Raw genomic sequence first — 1066 nt, forward strand, 5'->3', positions numbered from 1 at the left:
ATGCGGACGACGGTGGGGCGTGGCAGCGCTGTTTATATGAATGTTGAGATATATATCGGCAGAAGAATAGCAGAGATCTGCGGTCAATCAAGAAATTCAACTAAATGAAGTGCACCTGCCTTTTGTAGTTTCCGCCGCATGCAATGGTGGTCACCCGCCCGCAATTTGCCATCACCAGGTATTTCGATAGAACAACGTTCAGTATCAAAATCTATACAACGATTCACAAATAAAACACTCCACACTTTGATGGGATATATCTATTTATTTAATTACACTATCGGGTCGCGATCGATGACGCGCAAGATCTACCTTATCTTTGCTAATGGTGCCGTGGTTGATGTAGATGTAGGCCAGCCTTTCGACCTTATCAACCGAGAGTCTGTATCGTCTCTAGGAGTGTATATGTTCAAATACACTCCATGCTCGCTCGCTGGCCGCTGGCGACGTAGGAATTGCGAAGACATCTTCTGCTATTTTCTTTAGCAACAAAAATTCTGTGTCACTCGTTGCGCTCCAGTAGTCCCGCGGTCTTGACATCGAATACGGCTCTCGCAGCATGTCTCCACCACGCCGCTTCACACTCTTGAACTTAAGAGCTTCGGCTGTTAGCTTTGGTACTCCGGTGGTGGGTGTGCGTAAGCCACACTGCTTCGCCATTTTGCGGACTTGCTCATCTACGTTGACATCATCGCAACCTTCAAAGTCGTCGAGATCCATTGCTGGATCGAGCATGAAACCAATACCCATGACATTTGTGTGGACATAGCTCCAACCTTTCTTGATCTTTTGGCGGAAGTAAATTCGGAGCCCCCTTAAAGGAAGAGTGGCTACATTCTTTTACTAGTGTCCAGCAGACAGTCTCTCCTCGTCTGGTGATGTAGTTTGGTATTCAGTTTCAGCAGAATATGTAGTGACTACACGCTCGGCAGCATCACTCAAAATTCCAATATCTTCTTGAGAAACAGATTGATGTCTTACTCGTAAATTATTTGGATCATTCACTTCCGGTTGTTCTTCTTCTTTCTCCGGTGATGTGACGCCGTATGCTGAATGGTAGCGAAGC

At 46.1% G+C, this 1066-nt stretch overlaps 1 protein-coding gene across 1 annotated transcript; it reads right to left on the reverse strand.

Moving 5' to 3' along the window:
• Positions 1-264: 264 nt before the first annotated feature.
• Positions 265-750, reverse strand: PITG_20402 (uncharacterized protein; the record flags this gene model as incomplete). Its single annotated transcript, XM_002895384.1, has 2 exons — positions 265-366; positions 418-750. The coding sequence occupies 2 exons, from the start codon at positions 748-750 to the stop codon at positions 265-267; spliced, it is 435 nt and encodes a 144-aa protein (XP_002895430.1).
• Positions 751-1066: the final 316 nt, after the last annotated feature.

The sequence above is a fragment of the Phytophthora infestans genome, genomic scaffold (assembly GCF_000142945.1).
Source record: "Phytophthora infestans T30-4 supercont1.184 genomic scaffold, whole genome shotgun sequence".
NCBI lineage: Eukaryota > Oomycota > Peronosporomycetes > Peronosporales > Peronosporaceae > Phytophthora > Phytophthora infestans.